Raw genomic sequence first — 22393 nt, 5'->3', positions numbered from 1 at the left:
TTTAGCAAACTAATGGGTCTGTAGTTTGCACAATCCGTATGATCTTTCCCTTTTTTCGGTATCAGCGATATAAGTGCCTTATTCATCTGCGGATGAAAGGCGCCCACCTCTACTGCCAAGTGGATGGCAGTCAGGAAGACAGGTCCGAGAAGATCAAAATATTTAAGAAATAATTCTGCAGGGATCCCGTCTAAGCCTGGCGCCCTGCCTTTCTTAGCACCTCGTAATGCCCCTTTAAGCTCCTCCAAAGTAACTGGCTGTCCTAAAGATTCAGCTTCCTCATGACTAAGTCGAGGTAGAGTAAGAGACTTCAAAAAGGCAGTACAACTTGAACTTAAGGGATTAAGTTCAGACGTATAGAGTTTGGAAAAGAAATCGAAAAAACAAGGAATTAATTTCTTTGCTATTCCCAACCAATCCTATAGAAGGGTGCTTAATTTTTTCAATGTAGGCTTTTGCCTGATTTTGCTTCAGTCTTAAGGCTAAAAGTTTGCTCAGTCTGGCACCACAAAAGTAATAGGACTGTCTGGTCCTGTGAATCACAAATTCTGCTTTCCTTCTCAAAAGATTGTTCAATTCCGCTTTAAGGGTCTGAAGTGTCTCATAATTTGAATTAGAGAAAGAAGATTTTAGTGACAAATCAAGTTTTTGACATTCTTTTTCTAAATGGTAAATTCTCTGATCATGTGCCTTTTTTATGTTAGTAGCAAAGGCTATAGAAAAATCTTTGATAAAACCTTTCGTAGCTTCCCAGACAAAAATAGGGTCTTCAACCGAACCAACATTAAATAAAAGAAATTTGGACAGACCAGCTTTGAAGTCTTCATCGAACTTATTGTTCTGTAAAAGAGAGATATTGAAACGCCACCGCGGAGATCTTTCAACAAATGGAGCACATTCAAATTCTACCATTAAAGAATTATGATCTGCAAGAATAGCTGGTAGTATAATTGTCTGGTCAAAAGAGTTCAAAAGTTCCTTGGAGCATAGTAGGTAATCTATTCTAGAAAAAGAGAGATGTCGTGCCAAAAAAAAGGTATAATTTCTACTTGAGGGGTTCGCCGATCTCCAAACATCAACCAAATTCAACGTTTTTACGAAGTCATTAAGTGCAGCCGAGGAATTAAGCTGAACTTGACTACAGGAATAAGATCTGTCCAATACAGGGTCAATCACCGCATTCATATCCCCTCCGATAATCAGAGAATAGTCTATTAATGAAAGTAAATTATTAGTTACGTGTGGGAAAAAATTTGTCTCAAATATTGTAGGAGCATAGATTGATACAAAAGCTATTTTCCTCCTTTTAATGTTTGTACAAAAATATGCAAGCCTGCCAGATTGATCCTGACTTTCTCTGTCAATCTTGAGATTACAGTTACGTGCAATCAAAATAACTGTTCCTTTAGTTTTAGTGTTATCAGCAGGAAAGGCTACAATTTTATAAAATTTATTCTGTAATCTCTGAACATCTGCTCTCTTTAGATGAGTTTCCTGAATTAGAGTGATATCAATCGCTTTCCTCCCAGGTAGATCAAGAACTTAGCTCGCTTATTTGGACTGTTAAGACCTCTAATATTAAGTGATATAATTTTTAATTTATCCATAATCTAGTGAAACAAAGGTACGAATTTTAATATGATTTGCAAAACCAAAATGTATCTGTTTCTCCTGTGACAAAACTAAAACATTGTAAGAGGTAAATAGAAGTAACATGAACAGAAAAAAAACCATTAGAGACCGCAAATTCCCCCATCATTATAAGGGCCCGTGACAACATCCACCGTTGTTCAACAGAACGTCAAACACTCTCTTCCATTGAAACATGAAGTATGTAGTATATAACAAACAAAGTATTGATAGTATAAACAGTAGTGACAGCCGTATATTATATGTATAAAATAAATAAAACAAAATACAAATGTTTGACCGATTTAGAGAAAAAAAAAAAAAAAACAAAGTACACAGGACTCCTCTGAAATGAGTCGTTAACATTGCTAGCACTTTACATTATCGGCGTACTCACTTCTATCACGGTTGACTCATTTTACTCATCCATAGACTCTGGAGGTGGCTCTGGACCATAAAAGGACAATTTACGTCTGGCGCCTGATCCAGGAGTATTATGAGCTTCCACTAAGAAATCCTCCGCTTTTTTGACTGAATCAAAGGAGTGTTGATTACAACCAAAGCTGACACAAAGAGTGGCGGGGTATATGAGGAAGTTTGGAATTCCCAGGGTGTGCAATTCCTTTTGAATGCTTCCCAAGGCCTGTTGTCTACGGGAGGTAAACCCACTGTAGTCTGCGAAAAAACGCAGTATGGACTCTTGGTCACGAATTGGTTCGGTTTTCGTCACTTCCCTGGCTCCCTGAAGAATCGCCTGTCGATCCTGGTACCGTAGCACACGAAAGATCAAAGTACGGGATTTACCGGAGCCATAGATTCTGTGCGCGCGGCCTATTTTGATCGATCCCTTCCTCTTCAGCGTGGGTATCCAGATAGGGAGCATCTTTTGAAGGAAACCAGTTGGATCATCCCCTTCCCGGCCCTGCGGCAGCCCCACCAAATGTAAATTATTACTAAGAGACCTGTTTTCTAACTCCACAATTTTCAAGGTGAGGTTATGCTGCTCTGTTGTGCACATGTTCAAATCCTTCTTTATCTGTTGCGTCTCCCCTTGAATCTTGTCTACCTTCGAACCCAAGTCTCGTACTGTGTTGGTTTGGGATTGCACTTCTTGGCGGAGCTCAATCAAAGAGGATTTCACGTCCTCCATAGCCATCCAAATTGCATTTTGAATCGTAGTTTCAAGCGCTACCTGTTGTTTTAAAAGGGCCTCTGCAATGGCATCTGTCAGATTAGCCTCAGTGCTCGCTAGCTATCTTTTTCTTCCCGGAGGGAGTTGTGGATGGCGAGGAGTCCTGTTTTTTTGTTTCCGTACATTATACTGACACTGTGCAGAGTAAAAAATAAATAAATAAAAAAAGCTGGCTGTCAATTCTATATATTGTTATTTAGGAAAAGGAAGGAGGTTTGGATGGAGCATCAGAGTCCTTCGACCATCGCGCGCATGGGTCATGTGACCTCTCCCACGAGCACCCTATTTATGAATGGTTGGAATTCATTAACCTACACGTTTAACTATCAAATGGGATGTTTAAGAAGTGTTTGTGAATCTGGAGAAGAGTTTCCTGGAAGGTCTGTTTTACGTGCAAATTTCTCAGAATTTACTCAAATATTTACACAAGTTTCATGAATGAGGCCCATTGTATATTAAGTATGGTATTAGGGACCCCAGTGAGAAGTGCATTGCAGTAGTCTAAGTGAAAAAAAAAAGTATTAATAAGCCTTTCAGTCACAAAAAAAGATAGCATAGGGTGAAGTCTATCAATATTTCTGTTTAGTTCTTTCTCGCCTGCTTATGGCTTCTGTGCCCTTCATCTATGGAACTTGCTTCCACAGGACATTCACAATAGTGACAACCCCCCCCCCCTTTTTAATCTCAAAACACACTTTTTAGGCAGGCCTTCTGGTGACTGTGTATATGTATCTTTTATTGGACATTGTCTTTTATTGGTTGTAATGTGTTTGTTTAACTTGCTTGTAAGGTGTCCTTTGGTGTCATGTCAGGTGGCTATAGATAAAATATTATTATTATTATTACTATTATTATTATTATTATTTGTAGGGTTGCAAGGATCTCGGACCATGGGCAACATCCTGGATGGTCAGCTAGGTTGTCGTAGAGCTATCAAACACAGACATGCACACATTCACATATACAGGCAATGTGGTGACTCTGTTTCACCTGTCTTTGAATTGTTGTGAAAAAGAGCGTGTAAAGCAGGGATCTCCAACCTGCTCTGTAGAGCTACTCTCCTGCAGACTTCATTTTCAAGTCTGCTCCAACACACCTGCCTGTAATTATTGAGTAAACCTGAACACCTTGATAAGCTGGTTCAAGTGGGATTGATTTGGGTTGGACCTAAAATCCGTAGGACATTAGCTCTCCAGAAGTAGGGTTGAAAAACCTTGACCTATAGGGAACCCTCACTAGCATGGGCAGAATATACAAACTCTGCTGCAGAGAAATGCAAGATTTTAAGCAGGTCCAGGGAAAGTGAAAGCACTTCACAAAGAGACAAAAGAAACACTGGCAAGCAAGCCTTACCTTTTAAGACTACAATTTATTTATTGAAGCTCAATTTTTATCAAGCTTTAGAAGTAGATGAATTTCATCTAAGTTAAATTTACTTTAACCTGACATTTTACAACAAAACATGCATTTACATGGTATTTAAAATGGTTATTACTGTAATTTGTTTTTTTAAGACAAAGCTGAAAAAAAAGAAGAAGAAAAAAAAAACTTCTGACATCTGTATGGTTAGTCATTGGAAAGGATCAGTGTCAGTTAAATTGCTGAAAAAAAAAATCTGTGCTTTGCTTAATTTTGAAATATTCACTTTACATTGATTGGGAAAATTTAAATGTAAAATATACAAAGTAAAAAAGAGAATATGCTGCATGCCTGCTCTACAATTTAAGATTTTAAATCCAACAAACACAATTCCATGTATGAATAACATAGGTACAGTACATGATTCACACATACTAATAACAAACATTTCTCTTCATGTACAATTAATTAGAATTGAAGATAAAGAGGCAACAAAGTAAAATGTAAGATAGTTAATATGAACCAACCTTATTAGAAGTTAAATATTTTACAATTTGAACTCTGATTTCCTTTGTTCGCATTCCATAGATTACTGGGTTAGAGCAGTTTGGAAGAAGAAGATATGACAAGGTACATATCACACGTAAATCTCTTGGTATGGTAGGAACCCTGTAGCCAACAAATGCAACCACAACACTGAGAAATGCCACCGCTAACACCATTAAATGAGTGCTACATGTATAGATGGCTTTTTGGCGTGACTCACCGGAAGAAGAGCGGAAAATAATCACAAAAATTACAATGTAAGAGCAGACTATAAATACACAGTCACTTGATGTTAAGCTGAAACCGATTATTCCAGCCATGTAGTTCTTACTCAGATCACCACAGGCTAAATTAACAACTGATGTGTGCTCACAAACACAATGATAAATCACATTTGATTTACAAAAATAGAGTGGCCCAAGCAAGCCGACCATTGCAACAACGTAAAGCAAGTTACGGAAACAAAGGGACAAACAGAATATTAATGATGTTTTAAAGTTTACATAGTCATGGTACTGTAATGGGAAAATAATGGCAAAAAATCTGTCGACCGCCATCCCAACCAAAATAGTCGACTGAAAACAACCTGCCATATGCAGACAAAACATTTGAATAAGACATTCATCTTTGTAAATCATATTTTTGCCAAACAGAAAACTGATTAACATTCTCGGAACAAGAAATATTGGCTGTATAAACCCGAGAGCTGCAATAAACCCAATCAGAATGTACATGGGTGCATGTAACTTGCTTTCTTTTACAATCACCAGCATTATAACTGAGTTTGCAAACAATGTGAAAGCAAAGATGATGAAAAAAGGAATGAAAAGATATCGTCGATACTCTTGCAGATCCGTGAATCCAATCAAATAGAATTCCTGATGCGAGAAGTTGAATGTTCTCTCATCCATTCCTTTGATCAAAGTTCGCTGTGAAGACATAAAATGTTTACAGTTAATGCAGAGAAAAAAATTACAAAAGTAGTAAACAACATAAGCTGAAGATTAGAAACAAAGATCTGTGCTTACATGTCAGCATTAATAGTGTGCTTTAATGTGGCTTGTATTTCATGCTCAGACCTGCATCAACTCTAGGTAAATCTAAACCTATTTCTCTTTTTAATTTTCATGTCTGAAAAATGAAGCCTAAATGCTATAACAGCATGTGAAACAGATTTTCAAATCTTATGCTTATATCAGGGTCCGTTTTGACTGCTTACCCCCTCTTCGGATTTAGGACATGCTACCTCTCTTAAATATTCCATGCTCCACTCCCCTGGTACAGTGCTAGGACAAAGACTTGTCATCATTATTCCTGTGTTATGTTTTTGTTGTTGCTTTCCTATATCAGTATGGCATTGGGGCAGCATTCATTTTTGGAAATATAAAATGGGTCTTGCGATCTTAACAGGCCTTATTATATCAATAAGTTAAACCAATGTTAAAATGAACTGAATAATGAGTAAACTTTTTTGTCATGTCAACTTTGTTAGATTCAGATGGTAAATATCATATATTATGTTGGGTGTCCATATTAGATAATTAATAATCATCATGTTTGGAATTAAACCATCATATTTAAAAACATGACATTAATCATATCATATAATAAAATGTTATTTGTTGTTACTACTGTAAATTTATATTAAATTATTATTGGATCTCATCTCATCTTTACTTATTAAAATGATTTTGTTTCTGTATTTTAAAATATTTTTTATATTAACATATTTTAATGACATTATATTAAAAACCGATTCCAAAAAAGTTGGGACACTGTACAAATTGTGAATAAAAACAGAATGCAATGATGTGGAAGTTTCAAATTTCAATATTTTATTCAGAATACAACATAGATGACACATCAAATGTTTAAACTGAGAAAATTTATCATTTTAAGGGAAAAATAAGTTGATTTTAAATTTCATGGCATCAACACATCTCAAAAAAGTTGGGACAAGGCCATGTTTACCATTGTGTGGCATCCCTTCTTTTTTTATAACAGTCTGCAAACATCCGGGGACTGAGGAGACAAGTTGCTCAAGTTAAGGAATAGGAATGTTGTCTCATTCTTGTCTAATACAGGCTTCTAGTTGCTCAACTGTCTTAGGTCTTCTTTGTCGCATCTTCCTTTTTATGATATGCCAAATGTTTTCTATGGGTGAAAGATCTGGACTGCAGGCTACGCCATGATGTTGTAATTGATGCAGTATGTGGTCTGGCATTGTCATGTTGGAAAATGCAAGGTCTTCCCTGAAAGAGACGACGTCTGGATGGGAGCATATGTTGTTCTAGAACTCGGATATACCTTTCAGCATTGATGATGCCTTTCCAGAATGTGTAAGCTACCCATGCCACACATACTCATGCAACCCCATACCATCAGAGATGCAGGCTTCTGAACTGAGTGCTGATAACAGCTTGGGTTGTCCTTGTCCTCTTTAGTCCGGATGACATGGCGTCCCATTTTTCCAAAAAGAACTTCAAATTTTGATTCGTCTGACCACAGAACAGTTTTCCACTTTGCTACAGTCCATTTTAAATGAGCCTTGGCCCATAGAAAATGCCTGCGCTTCTGGATCATGTTTAGATATGGCTTCTTTTTTGACCTATAGAGTTTTAGGCAGTTTGGGCAGCTGTGGCCTAATGGTTAGAGAGTTGGACTTGTAACCCGAAGGTTGCAGGTTGAGTCTCAGTGCTGGCAGGAGTTGTGGGTGGGGGGAGTGAATGAACAGCGCTCTCTTCCACCCTCAATACCCATGGCTGAAGTGCCCTTGAGCAAGGCACTGAACCCCCAGCTGCTCCCCGGGTGCTGGATATAGCTGCCCACTGCTCCGGGTGTTCACGGTGTGTTCACTTCTCACTGCTGTGTGTGTGCACTTGGATGGGTTAAATGCAGAGCACCAATTCCGAGTATGGGTTACCATACTTGGAAAATGTTACGACTTTCACTTTCACTTTAGCTGGCAACGGCGAATGGCACGGTGGATTGTGTTCACCGACAATGTTTTCTGGAAGTATTCCTGAGCCCATGTTGTGAGTTCCATTACAGTAGCATTCCTGTATGTGATGCAGTGCCGTCTAAAGGCCCGAAGATCACGGGCATCCAGTATGGTTTTCCAGCCTTGACCCTTACGCACAGAGATTGTTCCAGATTCTCTGAATCTTTGGATGATATTATGCACTGTAGATGATGATAACTTCAAACTCTTTGCAATTTTTTTCTGAGAAACTCCTTTCTGATATTGCTCCACTATATTTCGCCGCAACATTGGAGGGATTGGTGATCCTCTGCCCATCCTGACTTCTGAGAGACACTGCCACTCTGAGAGGCTCTTTTTATACCCAATCATGTTGCCAATTGACCTAATAAGTTGCAAATTGGTCCTCCAGCTGTTCCTTATGTGTACATTTAACTTTTCTGGCCTCTTATTGCTACCTGTCCAAACTTTTTTTGGAATGTGTAGCTCTCATGAAATCCAAAATGAGCCAATATTTGGCATGACATTTCAAAATGTCTCACTTTCAACATTTGATATGTTATCTATATTCTATTGTGAATAAAATATAAGTTGATGAGATTTGTAAATTATTCCATTCCTTTTTTACTCACAATTTGTACAGTGCCCCAACTTTTTTGGAATCAGGTTTGTATTTATTGAACAAAAATGTATTCTATTTTTCAAAATAAGCAGAAAATAGTACAAACTTTACTAAAGTGATTGTTCTTAAGTATAGACATTATTAAAAAAAAAAAAAAAACATTATATTAGCTGAAGTATTTGTATCAATACCATGGGCCATTTATCCCATGCTAGTGAGCCTTTTACACCCCGTGTGTGGGGTTAAATGCCCCTCTGGCCACCTCATACATTTATACGATTTTTAAACAAAATAAACAACTTGAATTATTTATTTTCACACAAAACATGTTGCTCCGTTAATGTTCAATACAATATATATATATTTGTTCTGCAATTATTAATTTTAGGCGCAGTGAATCGCACATTTTTTCTTAAGGTGGGCCTTTAGCCCCATTGTACGCTATAGTTGGTTGCACTTGATAGTCCACTTTCAACATTCTACGAAGTAAGTAACTTTTGCAAGTATATGCCAACTAACTCTCATTAGAGTAATAGTAGACTGTTAGGTTATGGTTAGTAAAAAAAGTTGACATGTACCTTCAAAGTTACTTAAAGTCAGTAGAATGTCTGTTAGGGGGCCATCAAAAGAAAGTGTTTGCAGACATTATGCAGACAGTCTACTAATGCACCAATGACTACTAGTTTATATGTAGTTGGAATGTTACTTAAATGTCTGAAGTGGATTATCAAAATAAAATTTTACTTATATTAAATTGAATTATTATATTATATAGTATATTAATTGCATGTGTAATAGCCTATATTTATATATTTAAATATTCTCTTAGGTATTAGACAATGCTTTTGATATAGTTTTAAATGCCTATTATTTCATGTTTTTTTTTAACACTAATTGGTGTATACAAAATAATGTTGTTCATGTTTTTTTATGAAATTAATTTGATTATTGCTTTTTTTTCTTCAGCACCTGGGACTGGAGCAAGAACAGTACATTCTCATCACTAGATTAAAGTGCTAATGAGCAAAACAACAAGAGTACTTACTGTACTGTGTAGCATGTGCTGTTTTGATCATTCCTATTAATTATTAAACATAAACTCTCATTAAACAGGAAGACATAAACACACAAGGGACCATCTACATAATAGTTCCATGCCTCTAGTGTTAAATGTATTTACTGGAATCAGACCAATTAATTTCTTTTCATTATCACTTAGTGTCTAAGCAACTCTTGTCATAAGTGACTAATTATGACCAGATGTATTCAATAGTGATTTAATTAGCTTTAGGCTTCTCTTCAGATTCTTTCTTTCTTAACTTTAGGGATCCCAGATGCTCCCTGGGCTTTATTGTTTTCACTGCTAGAACAGCCCCCCTAGGAAACTTGGATTAAATACCTTGAAAACACAACTGTGATGAGACAACTGTGTCACAAATGAAAATAATTTTTTGTGACTCTGGTTCGTGGATCATCTAAATTTAGGGGTTAATCAGCAACTTTATTGCTCGTAAGATATATTGTAAAAATCATGTATGTGTTTTATAAAGATTATCTTCTGATTAAAATAATAATAATAATATTAATATAAATGTATATTTACTTCAAATATACCACTATATACTGTAGATATTTCTGAATCCCTCTCCTATCTCTAAACCAAACCCTTATCCATAGATCTACAACCTTGCTCCTGGAGGCCTACCATCCTGAAGATTTAAGCTTCAACCCCAATCAAGTACACCCGAACCATCTTATTAAGGTGTTAAGGGTTACCTGACAATTACAGGCAGCCAGGTGTGTTATAGCAGGGTTGGAAGTGAAGTCTGCAGGTAGCTCTCTAGGAACAGGGTTGGAGATCCCTGCCTCAGTCAATCAATCAATCAATCAATCAATCAATCAATTATTACAATTTTGTCGTAAGACTAGTGTGATCACAATCATAACTTATTATTCACAAGTTCACATTTACTTATAATTAAATAAAGGTTATGCATATTTGGCGTGCTGTCCGGGGAGAGGTCCGAGCCCGGCAATACCCCCGAGCCCGGGGCACCCCCCGCCGTCCGGGGAGAGGGGTCTGAGCTCGGAGTCCGGCCCAGCCCAAAGTGCTCCCCCGAGTGCTTCTACCTGAGCTGGGTAGAAACTTGGCTGAAGGTGCGAGATCGGGGTGGCAGAGGGATTCTGAAAGTCGAAAAATAATGAAGGTAGGATGTACTTGATTATTTATAGGTGTTTTCTCTTGAGTTGATTGGTAAACGGTGTAATCACTAATGATGAACTGGTGTTAATTATCCGTGCATGCTCCTCCCGAAATTTGTTTATGAAACATCACTTATTAGTATTCCAAACATGGCCAAAAGAAATACCAAAAAAGTTCAAACAACATGATGCATTTGAAGTGCTATTTGGCAGTATAAAAGCACAAAACTATTAAAGAGTAAAACTGTAATTGTTTTTCATTGAAAAATCTGAGATGGATTATGTCATTCACAAGCATACTTGTACATCACCTGAAACATGACATATTGATATGATGTATGTTGAAATTTTGGTTTGTATTTTATGAGGTGGCTAATTTGTATGAATTCGTACAACCTCACTCATACGATTTTGTATGATTTGTCTAGACCCCAGTGATGGGTAGGTTTAGGGGCAGGGTTAGGTGTCGGTCATTTGAACAAATTCATACGAATTGCACAACTCATAAAAAAATACACATGATTTAGCAAAAATTGTATAAATTTGGACAAGTGAGGTTGTATGAATTCAAACGAATTAACCACCTCATAAATTATGTACAAATTGCAGTGAGATTGTGCAGCCAAATATGTCAGTGAGAATTTGATTATCATTGATGTAAAACCTTTGTCAACACTTCTTGAGGTGGCAAATTTTTAATTTTTATATGGATTCTCTAGCAAGACAAAACCCCACTGTCGGGCCAGTGCGAGCCAGTACTTTAAACGGGCCGAGTGGGGCTAATAGCCCCGGACCTGTAGCACCAGGCCAAAATAGCACTGCGTTTCCACCGTCGTGCCAGAATCTCCGCTGTGCTTCACTAAAACCCGTGCTTTACACGCCTCTCAGGAACAATGTCACACAACCACATAATTTTACCAACAAAGAGAAGTTATCAGAAAACTAATCAGAAATAAGTCATGGGAACTAGCGCCATCACAAAACGAACATGATAAAAGCGGCCGTTTGTTTGCATGCTTTGTTAAAGATTTAAATCCAAAAGCATCAATGTTTTACTATAATAAGTGATACATTGATCATGAATACATTTATCAGGATTGAAAATTAGTCACACAGAAATAAAGCGTTATGAACATAGCCTGCTATTCAGTCGAGTCTGTTTCTGTTTAGGCTATTTGTAGTCACAGCCTATATCACATTTAGAAAGAATGATAATTTCTATATTTTTATAAAAGCTCCCGAACAAAAGAACATTGTTATATTTCTATGAAATAGGCTACGCGGAGCTAAACTCTCGAGATGAGACTTACGACGGATAAAATATGTTACTAAATAAATACACGATTGTGATAGAGAATAAGAAGCTGACGTCTGATTTCTTCAAATGGTCACATTTACCATGTTTACTATGGTAACGTTAATGGTGATCGTGCAGTCTTTTGCATCGCTTATAAATATTTCTGCCTCGTATGGTGATTATAATCCACATTGGATCAAGTTATTTCAAACACTCGCTGCTGACTGAAAGTGAATTTTGAGCTCAACTTATTTTAAAAAGTGTTTAATGCTGGTGTTATAGCTGTAGCTTTATGAAATGATCAGCTGCGCTGACGCTCTCCAGACGCGGAGAAACTCTGCCTTTGTTCATAACCACTTCTCTAGCCCCAATTGGCCCGCTTTGGCCCAAGGTTTACGTCGGGCCAAAAAATCCGGGCCGTTGGCCACGAAGAAGCACCGATGAGGCACGATAAAGCCCCGGAAGTGACAGTGGAAACGCGACTGGCCCTAGCACGCACTAGCATGCCCGATTTTGGCCCGAAAATGGAAAAGCGGCTATTGTGCAGAGGACTTATCAGGTTCCTGTGGTTTTGTCCCAGTGGCCATCTAGGAGACAAGGTCTTCACTGGCGATCTGTCTCTGGGGCTCATCTAGTTGTTCCTGGATCAACATCTTTGTTGACACTGGAACAACATTGTAATCAACTAATCAGATTTGAAGAATCAGTTTATAGTGTTTGTGAAGTTTCGGCTTACAATCAGTGTTTGGTGTTTCATCTATCTGTTTGGTGTCATTTAGCTATCATTTCTTCTGATTTTAGGGATTACTCATGGTTAAGGTTAGTTTTAGGTGTAGGGATATGGTCAAGACTAAATTTTTGGATTAAAATGTTGTTCCAGGGTCAACAAAATATGTTGACCTAGGAACACATCTACCTCATCAAAATCAGGACATGCTATTTCTAACATTGCATTCTCACCAGCGAGCGTGCCCAGTCGGTGCTGAACTGCCTGAGTTCCTTCAGGGGCAGGACAGTGGTACCACTGAAAAATTTCAGAGGCTCCTGGGGCATATGGCATCCACAGCTGCAGTCACGCCGCTCGGATTGCTTCATATGAGACCACTTCAGCACTGGTAACACTCCCGAGTCTCGAGATGGGCATGGCGTCCCAGTATACATGGTGTCACCATCACACCAATGTGTCGCTGCCTATTCAGCCCCTGGTTGGACCTTGCCTTTCTACAAGCCGGGGTGCCCTTAGAACAAGTGTCCCCGCATGTTGTTGTCACGACAGATGCCTCAAACACGGGCTGAGGCACGATGTGCAATGGGCAGGCAGCTTCAGGGCCCTGGACAGGACCTCGACTGCTTTGTCACATCAACTGTCTGGAGTTGCTGGCAGTGCATCTAGCTTTACGGTGGTTTCGGCCACTGTTGCTAGACAAGCACGTGTTGGTCTGCACGGACAACACTGCAGCTGTTTCATACATCAACCGACAGGGTATAAGATCATGTCGCATGTCTCAACTCGCCCGCCATCTCCCAGATCTTTGAAACCTCCACGTGTGGCTTCTGGACGGGACGCGGCAGACCTAAGTGATCTGCCACCAGCGGTGGTGGACTCTATCAGTGAGGCTAGAGCTACCTCTACGAGGCAGGCCTATGCTTTGAAGTGGAGTCTGTTCATGAATTGGTGTTCTTCTCACTGATAAGACCCCCGGAGATGTTTGGTCAGAGTCGCGCTTTCTTTCCTGCAAGGAAGGTTGGAGCGTGGGCTCTCACCCTCCACCTTGAAAGTGTATGTGCATGATGCAGTGGACGGTTGGTCCCTGGGGAAGCATGACTTGATCCTAGGACACCCCTGATGCCCTCCTGGGACCTCTCTATTGTCCTGGCTGGACTTCAGAGGGGTCCCTTTGAGCCGCTTGATTCAGTGGAGCTGAAGTCCCTGTCTCTCAAGACAGTGCTCCTGATCACGCTCACTTCCATCAAGAGGGTCGGGGATCTCTCACATTGTCCTGAGACCCCTGCCTGGATACATGCCCAAGGTTCCCACCACTCCCTTCCGGGACCAGGTGGTGAACCTGCAAGCACTGCCCCAGGAGCAGGCAGATCTAGCCTTGGCGTTGCTGTGTCCAGTAAGAGCGCTTTGCATATACGTGGACTGCACCCAGAGCTTCAGAAGCTCTAAGCAGCTCCTGGTCTGCTTTGGGGGTCAGCAGAAAGGGAAGGCTGTCTCCAAGCAGAGGTTGGCCCACTGGATAGTGGATGTCATTGCCGTGGAGGTGAAGGCTCACTCCACACGGAGTGTTGCCTCCTCTTATGCGCTGGCGCACCCATTACATATGTAGTACTGCCCCCTGGGTCAGTCCATATCAGTATCTCCACATGTCACCTCCCTACGGATGTACATTTCTTTTTCCCGGGAAATGGAGGGTGGATTTCACGTCGCTTTCAAAATACATCGGCGTTTGTCGCGCTGCTGTGAAGCAATTGGCCTTGAAATGCAGTCTTCGGAGGGTGCATTCTGACTTTGGGAAAGCTTATGTTGTGACGCTGTGATGCAATCGCACTTCAAATTGGCACTTTGGAGGCCACGCACTTCAGTTTGGGACAGCCTTCGTCATGCTGGTGTGATGCATTCGCACTTCAAATGCACACTCCGGAGTCCATGCCCTTAAGTTTGGGACACAGCTAATAGCAGGGAACAAAGACTTATAAAGGGTCAAACACAGGTGTGGGGATTCAGAGCTGATGAGCAGGATACTGAACATGGTGTAAGGGAAACAGGTCAATTTAGCTCAAAGGGAATCATTTAAGATTTTAAAGGGAATTTGAACAGAATCACTGTTTCATGGCTGATCACTGAGACAACCAGCGATTCATTGAACGAGCCGTATAACATCAACTCTGCAATGGATATTAATATCCAAAGTACAGTGAAAACACTATTAATTAGCACAATAACAAGATCGGCAGTTTAAGACATTAACTTGTATGCACAATATGAATAAGATTTTATTAGATAAATCTAAGACATATAAACTAATCTAACACAAGCACACGCACTCACACATTCACACAAGTTGCAGGAGAATAGAAAGTTAGGAAAGAATGGGTTTAAGAGAATGAAAATGCGAAATCCCAAGTTTACAGCAATACGTGAAATTGCATAGACATGAACAACCATCAATCACTTAATTAACCCTCGCACTGAGTTCCTCAATGAGGTTAAAATTATTTTAGATAGCTACACCAGTTTAGATCAGAGTCTGGAGGTACGTTACTTGTGTTGCCTGTGTAAAGGGGGTTCCCTTTGTTGTAGTTGAAAAGGGGGTTTCCCGAGGTTGCTGATTGGCTGGAAGTTCAGTAGTCGTTGAAGTGACGTCTTGGGAAGCCCGTGGTTGGGCGTTGGCTAACGATGCGAAGTTGTGGGCTGGTTGAAAGGGCACTCGAGGTCAGACTAAGAGACACGGCGTTACAAAACCTAACTCAGAACACGAAACTCTCAAACAGAAAAGAAAAGAAACTAAAGTAAAAGAACAGAAGTAAAGTTTGACGAGACTAGGTGGTGTTTCTTCTCATCGTGGCTAAAGTAGCAGCAGGCGTGCAGGCCGAAGCACGCTGGAACAGCGCTCGAAGAATGCTAAAAGTGATGACTAAAAGCATGGCTAAAAAGCAAAGCTAAAAGCCAAAAACTAAAAGCCCAAGCTAAAATCGAAATTTGATGGGGCCCTGAGTATTTAAACTGGCCTTTTGGACACACCTCAAATGTTGTCTTGACCAATCAGATAGGGGTGTTGCGATGTTTGTCCTACCCATTCATAAATCATATGCTATCTTATCGATCACGTGGTCCGAATTTTCCCCCTCTTGCAGGGTATAATTTTGGACATGATTTCTATGATAAGAGTATGATACATTTGACAAATAACTGATGGTAAGAAACATTTCAAGCAAGAAGATTAGAACACACACATTCTAAACATTAATATGAATCTTTAAAGGGTTAGTTCAGCCAAAAATTTAAATTATGTCATTAATGACTCTCATGTCGTTCCAAACCCGTAAGACCTCCATTCATCTTCGGAACACAGTTTAAGATATTTTAGATTTAGTCCGAGAGCTTTCTGTCCCTCCATTGAAAATGTATGTACGTTATACTGTCCACGTCCAGAAAGGTAATAAAAACATCTTCAAAGTAGTCCATGTGACATCAGAGGGTCCGTTAGAATTTATTGAAGCATCGAAAATACATTTTGTTCCAAAAATAACAAAAATTACGACTTTATTCCGCTTTTTCTTCTCTTCCCGGTCTGTTGTGAACGCGACTGCTGTGACTGTTGACGTACGACACTGCTGACGTGTTCTCTGGTGCGCCCAATAACAAAGAAAACACGTCAGCAGCGTCGTACGTCAGCGGCGTCACTACAGTGTTGTGAACGCGCTCACAACAGACCCTGTACATACATTTTCAATGGAGGGACACAAAGCTCTTGGACCAAATCTAAAATATCTTAAACTGTGTTCCGAAGATGAACGGAGGTCTTACGGGTTTGGAACGACATGAGGGTGAGTCATTAATGACATAATTTTAATTTTTGGCTGAACTAACCCTTTAAGCTATTCAATAGTTATTTAAAAGACATACAGAATAAGTGATTAGAAACATGAAAGTCAAATGTGTGGGTTTCATATTATGATATGGAGTTAAGCAATGGACTGATATTCCTTTATAAGTCTTTTTTGAGTTCATTTGGGTGCATCTAAATCTGTAAAAGACAGTTACTGTGCCATTCTCTGACATGAGGACGTTCTGTGGAGACCAGAGGTTTAAAGTCCCCTTAGGAATTTCATTCTGGTTCTTTCTTCTATGTGGGGTAAGTCAATCCACAGATCTTGTGATCATGATTACTACCATGGGTTTACATGTGATGGTCAGGCTGTGCATCTCTTTGACTATCAATCTGGATTACTTGCCCCAAAATCTCTTCTCTGAATTGAAATTGTCAATAATTGTTCTAATGGTGTTAATGTTGAAAGCTGTTCTGTGAAAGAGTCAGTTGGTTATCTCACTTCAGACTGTGGTGCTAGGAGTTGATTTACAACATCCTGTTGCCTTTCTGTGGAATTCGTCTCATGTTTCAACCATGCTCCCGATCAAATCTTTAATTTGTCTGGTTTGGGTCTGATAAGCTACATCCCTCCTTTCGATCAGCAAGGTGTTTAGCAGAAGACATCATCGATATGTTTGGTTCTTCTAGGTTGTCTTAATTTTAACGTTTACCGTTAATTTTCTAGTAACATCATTTGCAATGGAATGAATTGACCTATCGTGCATGGAGCTCTCTGGGTTCCATTCAGTTTAGAGTGGCTGGCGGATATTAGGTGTGGCGAGTCAATCCTAATATCAGACCTTCGACCCTTGCAGGGTGTCTAGGTGTTTCACCTACTCAGGAAAGAGGGGAAGGTAAAGGATAGGTAAAAGAAGAACAAAACAAAACAAAACAAAGCTGCTGTGGGTTTTCCTAGCATGGCTTACAACTACTGTTGAGCTAGGATGTCATGTGCAGCTAGTGTGCCATGTACCTTAACTTGGTGTCAGGTGTTCTACCAATTGTAGGGATCGCTGCATGTTTCTTCATGGTGGGTATAGGTAACTTTGTTATGCTAAAATTTTTATATACTACCTGTGGGAAGAATATGTTTGTTGAATGTGTTATGAGTAGATGTGGTTACCTCTGGGTGTAGGTAATGTTGTGTTTGTTGATGGTGTAGTGTATGTGTGGTCAGATCTGTTTCAGTCTGTGTTGTCTCCCCCCTTTTCTTGTATGTCACTGAAGACTGTCCCTCTGCATCCTTGGCTTGGATGAGGGCGTGTCCATGGTCTAATGGGGGTCTTTAGCAGACAGTCGGAGGTAGTTTGGCATGGCTGTGTGAAGCTGGGTTGCAAAAATTTGTCTCCTATGTTGCACTCTTCTTGTGATGTCTTCAGGCTGTGGCAGACTTTCTGACCTTCTGTTCTCTGGTGGTTGCTGTTGCACAGACAGAAATGTGGTTCTTGGAGTTGGAGTTCATTTGACAGTTTGTTAGTGAGTGTTGGGTGACTGAGGTGATGTTCTTTAGTACCTCAGATTTTTCATCAACGGTTGGCCGTGAAAGACTTGCTCGTTCCGGGTGGTTGTTGAACAGGTGCTTGTCATCTCTGATGTGGTGCACCAGGTGATCACTGGCCTTCCGTTCTGTCGCTGGTCACAGTGAGCATGACTCAACTTTGTGGTCATAAGTCTGAAACTGGTCTTGATGGAACTCTTTCAGTTGTCTCATGACTTGTTCCATGTCTTCTGACGGTAAGCTGTCATGTTTTTGTGAATACTCAGCACTGTGCCTGTCTGAGTGCTGCTGAGGTGGGTTTTGTTGTCGCTTACCCACACAAGTTGCTCTTGGATGAGTCAGGTGATTACCTTTGGATGTCTGGTTAGGTTTCCAGTTGTTCTTATCCTTTTAGGTTTCTTGAGAAGCGTGGCTGGTCCCATGGATTTTTCCAGCGGTTGGGCTGAAAGCGGTCGTGGACATGGGTGTCACATTCTCTGTGCTCTTGATGGAAGATTCTGGTGTTGTGATGCCACTGGGTGTCGTCCAGTGCAAGGCTTGAGTCTTTGTTGACAGAGTTCAAGAGTGTGGATGTTTTGTTACCTTTCTTTGAGGCCATCTTTTGCTTGTTATAGGCCTTCTGTGTTAGGTCACGCAACTGTTGGATAGTCATGGAGCGTGGACGGCCATGACGCCTAGATGGTGGCTGACTCCAGGGTGCAGATTCTTTAGGAAGAGGCTTTTGAAGTTCACATCCTCTTTAAGGTCAGGCTTGTTGTGTGCACCAAAGTAGGCTTGTCGGAGTCTGTTGTAGTGGGCTTGTGGAGTCTCTTGTCGACCTTGTTTGGTTTCCAAGGCAGTCAACAGTCCATGCTCAGACTCTGGGTCTGTAAACTCTAATCAGGACCTCACAAAGTCGCTGGTAGTTTGACTTTGTTTGACTGGGCTGTCGACCTAGGAAGTTTCGTACCTCTGAACTGGACGTGGCTCTAAGGATGTATAACCTGTCTCTGTCAGTCACATGAGGTCTCATTTCCAGATGAAATTTGACATCTTGCAGGTAAGCCTGGATGTCGTGGCCCTCTGTGGAGTTCGGGTTGAACCTGCTGATGTTTTAAGACAGCTTGTTGATGTCTTTGATGGTCATCCCGTGTGCAGCTCCAAGGTCTGCTTGGACGGGAAGTTTTCTTTCGTTGGCAGGAAAGGGTTGTGTGGCGAAGGCAGGTGAGGTTTTAGGTTGTGGCCCTTCGTTCCTTTCGTCATATGCCAGTTCTTGGACGTGGGACTCTGCTCAGCAGTAATGAGGCTAAGAGATGTTTCTCTTTTCTTGGCTCTTGTTACCGCTTGTAAGCATATTGGAGTTCTTTTCTGACCATGTAGCGCTCATCGTTGGTATCGTCTAGTTGTTGGGTCAGATTGTCTGTTTCAGTTCTGTACCTTTCAAGGTGGTCTTCCAAAGCACTGATTTCAGAATTCTTGTTTCTCATGTCATTCTTGGCTTTCTCTAGTAGCTGTTTGGCATACTGGAGTCTGCTTACCAGGTCTTTCTGGGCAGCCATTGCATGTTGCTGGTCGAGCTGAGCTGCTGCCAGGGCTGCTTGGAGCTTCTTAACTTGTTCCGTTGTTTCCTGCTCCCTCTCGTTGGGTGCTTTGAGTTGATCTTGAACTTTCATTTCCAGCTTGTCTATGCGACGTTGAGCATGTGTCAGCTCCTCTTGAAGGTGGGTGATGTGCTGTCGCTCAGTTTCAGCTGGGTTGTGAAGGCATAGCTTAGGGAGCTGGTGATCTTGACTAGCTCCTCATGGTTGTTGTTCTGGCTTGAATCTTGTGTCAGGAATCTTCTCAGGATTAGGATTATTATTAAAAATAATAACAGTTCAAATGTCTTGGGGGTGAGGCTGTCTGTCATGCCTCTCAGCCAAGTGTTCACATCTTCCCCATGGGCGATGGGGTCTGCAGTCTGTGGCATGTTGGCATGCTGGGGAGAAGAGAGACTGACACATATCTGTGTGGATTAGAAGCTAATGTGTTGTGGGACAACTAAGTGTTGTATCAGTGATTGTGAACCACTAGTGAAGTGTGGGGCTGACTGTGTTGGTCTCAGGGTATCTAAGTAGACTAGAGATGCGAATACTTTGTCACTCTAATGAGGAAGAGGAAAAGAGAGAAAGAGGTGAAAAACAAATTCAATGACAAGCAACAGTTTCCGTTTTTCAAATGAGGAAAATTATTTTTTTCCCAATTAAATCTTATCAAGAAGGTAAACAGTATTATTAAATCTCGTTTTGGACAAAATAATACAATAATAATGCTGATATCTCTTTCCTTAGTCTGACAGGATTGACACCGTACACCTTACAGTTGTAACGCTCACCAGGGAGGCTGCGAAGGCAACAGTTGTTCAACAAGTATCTCTATTAAATTGATCTCAGCGTTGGATGAGATGCTAAAACTTGGATTGCGTTTCCAAATGTAGGGAGGTTATGAAGAACAAAGGAGGGCTTGATAACAATCAAATTCATAAGGATGATTTGTCTTCGACACGATTGTGTATCTCATTCACTTAGAATTGATTGATGGTTCTTACAGGTCCCTACAAATTTTAAAAGTGCAGAGGAAAGAAAGCAGGAGAGAACAGCAGAGAAGGGACGGAGACAGCAAGGCTCTGTTGCTCTTATGCCCAATTATGAGTAGAGCATTGATTTTAGTTGCTGCACAACTAATCAAACAAAAAATAAAATAAAATTAAAGTGAAAGAGAGTTGTCTTTCTAATTTATTTGAACTTGTAGTGAGGGATAACAATGTCTCCTATTAGGGCTCAAGTCTGAATAGAATATATTCAAATGGGTAATAAATAAATTAGGTAGAATAAGTTTACTTAAACTTTCAAAGTTCAAGTCTTGTTCATACCTAAAATAATTAGGCCCAAAGAGAATACTAGATGTAATGATCATATGAAATGATCTGATAGGGAAATTTGAATGATTCAAAATAATTTTAATGTTTCAATTAAATTTGAATTTGAGACAATTAATAATTGTGAGTCAGTATTTCCCTTTCTAGTAAAATGGAAATAAGTGGTATAGTGAGAAAAGAGAGAAATAAGAGAGAGAAAGAGACCAACAAGCGTATTAGTTGAGATGTTTAAAGGGTTAAATCACTTTAGCGTTGCCCAAACAGACACTATTAAACCACTGGATGTTAATGCTAATGGCTAACCTTTGAGGCTAGTGGCTTTAGCATAGACTTCAATGTAAATACAACAGTTTCGTTAGCTTAGCAACACTGTGGAGTTTGTTTACACTAGCGTCGATGCGCTGCGCGTGCACAGTTCAAAGTTGCTCCGGAAGTATGTTAAGACTTCCGTGTCACGTTGTAACTGTGGCAACCAAAACAAACTCTAGTGGACTAGCACATGAATCATTGCATTGCAAGTACAGTTAAGCATGTTACATGAAATGTCAGCGCATTTCAACACTGTACAAATAACAACACCGGTTTTAGGTGGTTTTGCGATGTGGCACTTAAACTCTCAGTTCGTATAAATTTTCGTACCTTTCGTACGAGTTAAATTTAACTTAATTCAAATAGCTGCTTTGTGCTGCAGTTAAGGGAAAACAGCGATCTCGGCGGATCTGAAATCTCTGTGCCAGTTTCTCTGGACACAGACACAACAGGTTTTCTTCGCTGTTGGTACAGTTAAAATTTACTTGACTAAGCTTTTAAAACACTCCCATCACACTTGGACATGCGCAGTGTTAAGCAAGATTGCATTCACTTTGTGAATAGACACACATTATTCTCTAATGCAGTGGTTTTCAACCTGTGGGCCGCGGCCCCCTAGTGGGTCGCGATGGTATTGCAGGTGGGCCGCCAATTACTATTAAAATAAATAATAATATTGTTAATATATGTCAAGTCAAGTCATCTTTATTTATGTAGCGCTTTAAACAAAAAAGATTGTGTCAAAGCAACTGAACAACATTAATTAGGAAAACAGTGTGTCAATAATACAAAATGACAGTTAAAGGCAGTTCATCATTGAATTCAGTGATGTCATCATGCAGCTCAGTTCAGTTTAAATGGTATCTGTGCAATAATTTGCAATCAAGTCAACGATATCGCTGTAAATGAAGTGTCCCCAACTAAGCAAGCCAGAGGCGACAGCGGCAAGGAACCAAAACTCCATCAGTGAGAGAATGGAGAAAAAAAAAAACCTTGGGAGAAACCAGGCTCAGTTGGGGGGCCAGTTCTCCTCTGACCAGACGAAACCAGCAGTTCAATTCCAGGCTGCAGCAAAGTCAGGTTGTGCAGAAGAGTCATCTTTTTTCTGTGGTCTTTTGTAGCAGTAAGAAATTACTCGTCATCCAGTTTTTTATATCGACTATGCATTCCGTTTTCAAATTGGTATGTTTCGCCATGCCGCTATGAAATATAGAGCTGAGTATCATCAGCATAACAGTGAAAGCTAACACTGTGTTTCCTGATGA

The 22393-nt window shown here is 40.2% G+C and overlaps 1 protein-coding gene and 1 pseudogene across 1 annotated transcript; both read right to left on the bottom strand.

Moving 5' to 3' along the window:
• Positions 1-4692: 4692 nt before the first annotated feature.
• or55d1 (odorant receptor, family 55, subfamily D, member 1) lies at positions 4693-6336 on the bottom strand. The gene has a single exon (XM_019094595.2). The coding sequence runs from the start codon at positions 5665-5667 to the stop codon at positions 4693-4695; it is 975 nt and encodes a 324-aa protein (XP_018950140.2). The 5' UTR covers positions 5668-6336.
• Positions 6337-17495: 11159 nt separating this feature from the next.
• On the bottom strand, positions 17496-20268 carry LOC122139859 (annotated as a pseudogene).
• Positions 20269-22393: the final 2125 nt, after the last annotated feature.

Source organism: Cyprinus carpio, chromosome B15, assembly GCF_018340385.1.
Source record: "Cyprinus carpio isolate SPL01 chromosome B15, ASM1834038v1, whole genome shotgun sequence".
Classification (NCBI taxonomy): Eukaryota; Metazoa; Chordata; class Actinopteri; order Cypriniformes; family Cyprinidae; genus Cyprinus; species Cyprinus carpio.
Note: the sequence above shows the minus strand (reverse complement) of the source record. Positions and strands in the feature narration are given on the sequence as shown.

Bases quoted from the DNA above. Each gene is read 5' to 3' on its own strand.
- or55d1 (XM_019094595.2), bottom strand. From the start codon at position 5,667: ATGTCTTCACAGCGAACTTTGATCAAAGGAATGGATGAGAGAACATTC.